The following is a 1383-nucleotide window of genomic DNA, read 5'->3' as shown; positions in this document are numbered from 1 at the left end:
GAAATGTCATTTGTAAAGGCTGTAATGTCCTTCTACTTGCTGCTCCGTGAAGCCAATCAAATGGACTCACACACTCACAGAGTCAGACACATAAACATACCTCAGCGTGACTATTACATTTAGCCTATGACTCATTTCTGTGAAGCTTTATTTTAAATGATGGTTCACAGGCGAGAAAGCTTTTTTATTTATTTAATTGTTAACAGCTAATGTTAGTGCATTTGTTTTGTGGATCCACTTTATAGTAAGACACCCTTTATTGACGTTAGTTAATATATAATTAAGTATTAATTAGATAACGTGCTAAAAGACACTTTTATGCACTACTATTATTTTTTTTCTTTCTGCTAACATTATCTGGAGTTTGGAGAAATTTCAATTCCGAATTGTTTATTCTAGTTGTTTTATGTCTTTAGAGCAGAAGGTGATGTTAGCCAGATTATACCCGCTCTAGTCTTTTTAGGATGAGATGACAAAGCGCTGTGCGGTGTGCAGAGGTATAAATACTTTAAGCAAAGCTCCCACTGTTTTTTTCCGTCCTTCTCTCCCACAGTGCCTTGTCTCTGAATAACCCCCACCACCCACCCTCTAACGGCTCCCTCCTGGCCCCCACAATGCGTTAGCCTCGGCTGACTAGCTTTTTAGATCCAAAGAAAAGATGGGCTCTGCACGTCTGAATTTCAATCGCGTACAGTAACTGGCAGAGCGTTTCTTCATTTTCAATTACCCCGCTCTTTAAACAGGTCCTGGGTGATCGGCGCCATCGCTCTGCTGTGTCTGCTGGGCCTCACCTGGGCTTTTGGACTCATGTACATCAACGAGAGCACGGTGATCATGGCCTACCTCTTCACCATCTTCAACTCCCTGCAGGGCATGTTCATCTTCATCTTCCACTGCATCCTGCAGAAAAAGGTGAGCGAGGAAAAAACTGCTCCGAAAGGGTTTAACGCTTTAACTGTGGACGAAAACGACCACATGCTCTCCAAACTACCAGTTATGAAAGCAACAAAAGAGCAGCTTCGTAGTAATATCAAACTGTTTTAGTAGCACCCTTTGACTGTTTATACAATTAACATTATCCAAAACATTCTTAAAGCCAAGCAAAGCACTGACATGCAATACTTTTTTATTTTCCTAATCTTTTCAGAACATGTTTCTATTACACTAATTGCATAAACATAGAGATAAGGAAATCAAAAACTGTAGTATCTCTTCAACTGTTTACACAATCAACATAATTCCAACTTATTCTAAAAGCTGAGAAAAGCAGCTTTGCACTGATATGCTACACTTTACTACTTTTTACAGTTTTAAGAATCTGGAAGCAGGATTGTGTTTTTTTTTTTTTATGAAACCATGTAAACATATTTTGGTGTGATTTAA

General features: G+C 38.9%; 1 protein-coding gene across 1 annotated transcript in view; it reads left to right on the top strand.

The window, feature by feature from the left end:
- The window catches only part of adgrl3.1 (adhesion G protein-coupled receptor L3.1), a gene marked incomplete in the record, with an annotated part of 186114 nt that overhangs the window by 168362 nt on the left and 16369 nt on the right, over positions 1-1383 (top strand). Inside the window, 1 exon segment of the mRNA XM_024290283.2 lies at positions 744-912. Coding sequence (XP_024146051.1) covers positions 744-912 — 169 coding nt within the window.

The sequence above is a fragment of the Oryzias melastigma genome, linkage group LG1, assembly GCF_002922805.2.
Source record: "Oryzias melastigma strain HK-1 linkage group LG1, ASM292280v2, whole genome shotgun sequence".
Classification (NCBI taxonomy): Eukaryota; Metazoa; Chordata; class Actinopteri; order Beloniformes; family Adrianichthyidae; genus Oryzias; species Oryzias melastigma.
Note: the sequence above shows the minus strand (reverse complement) of the source record. Positions and strands in the feature narration are given on the sequence as shown.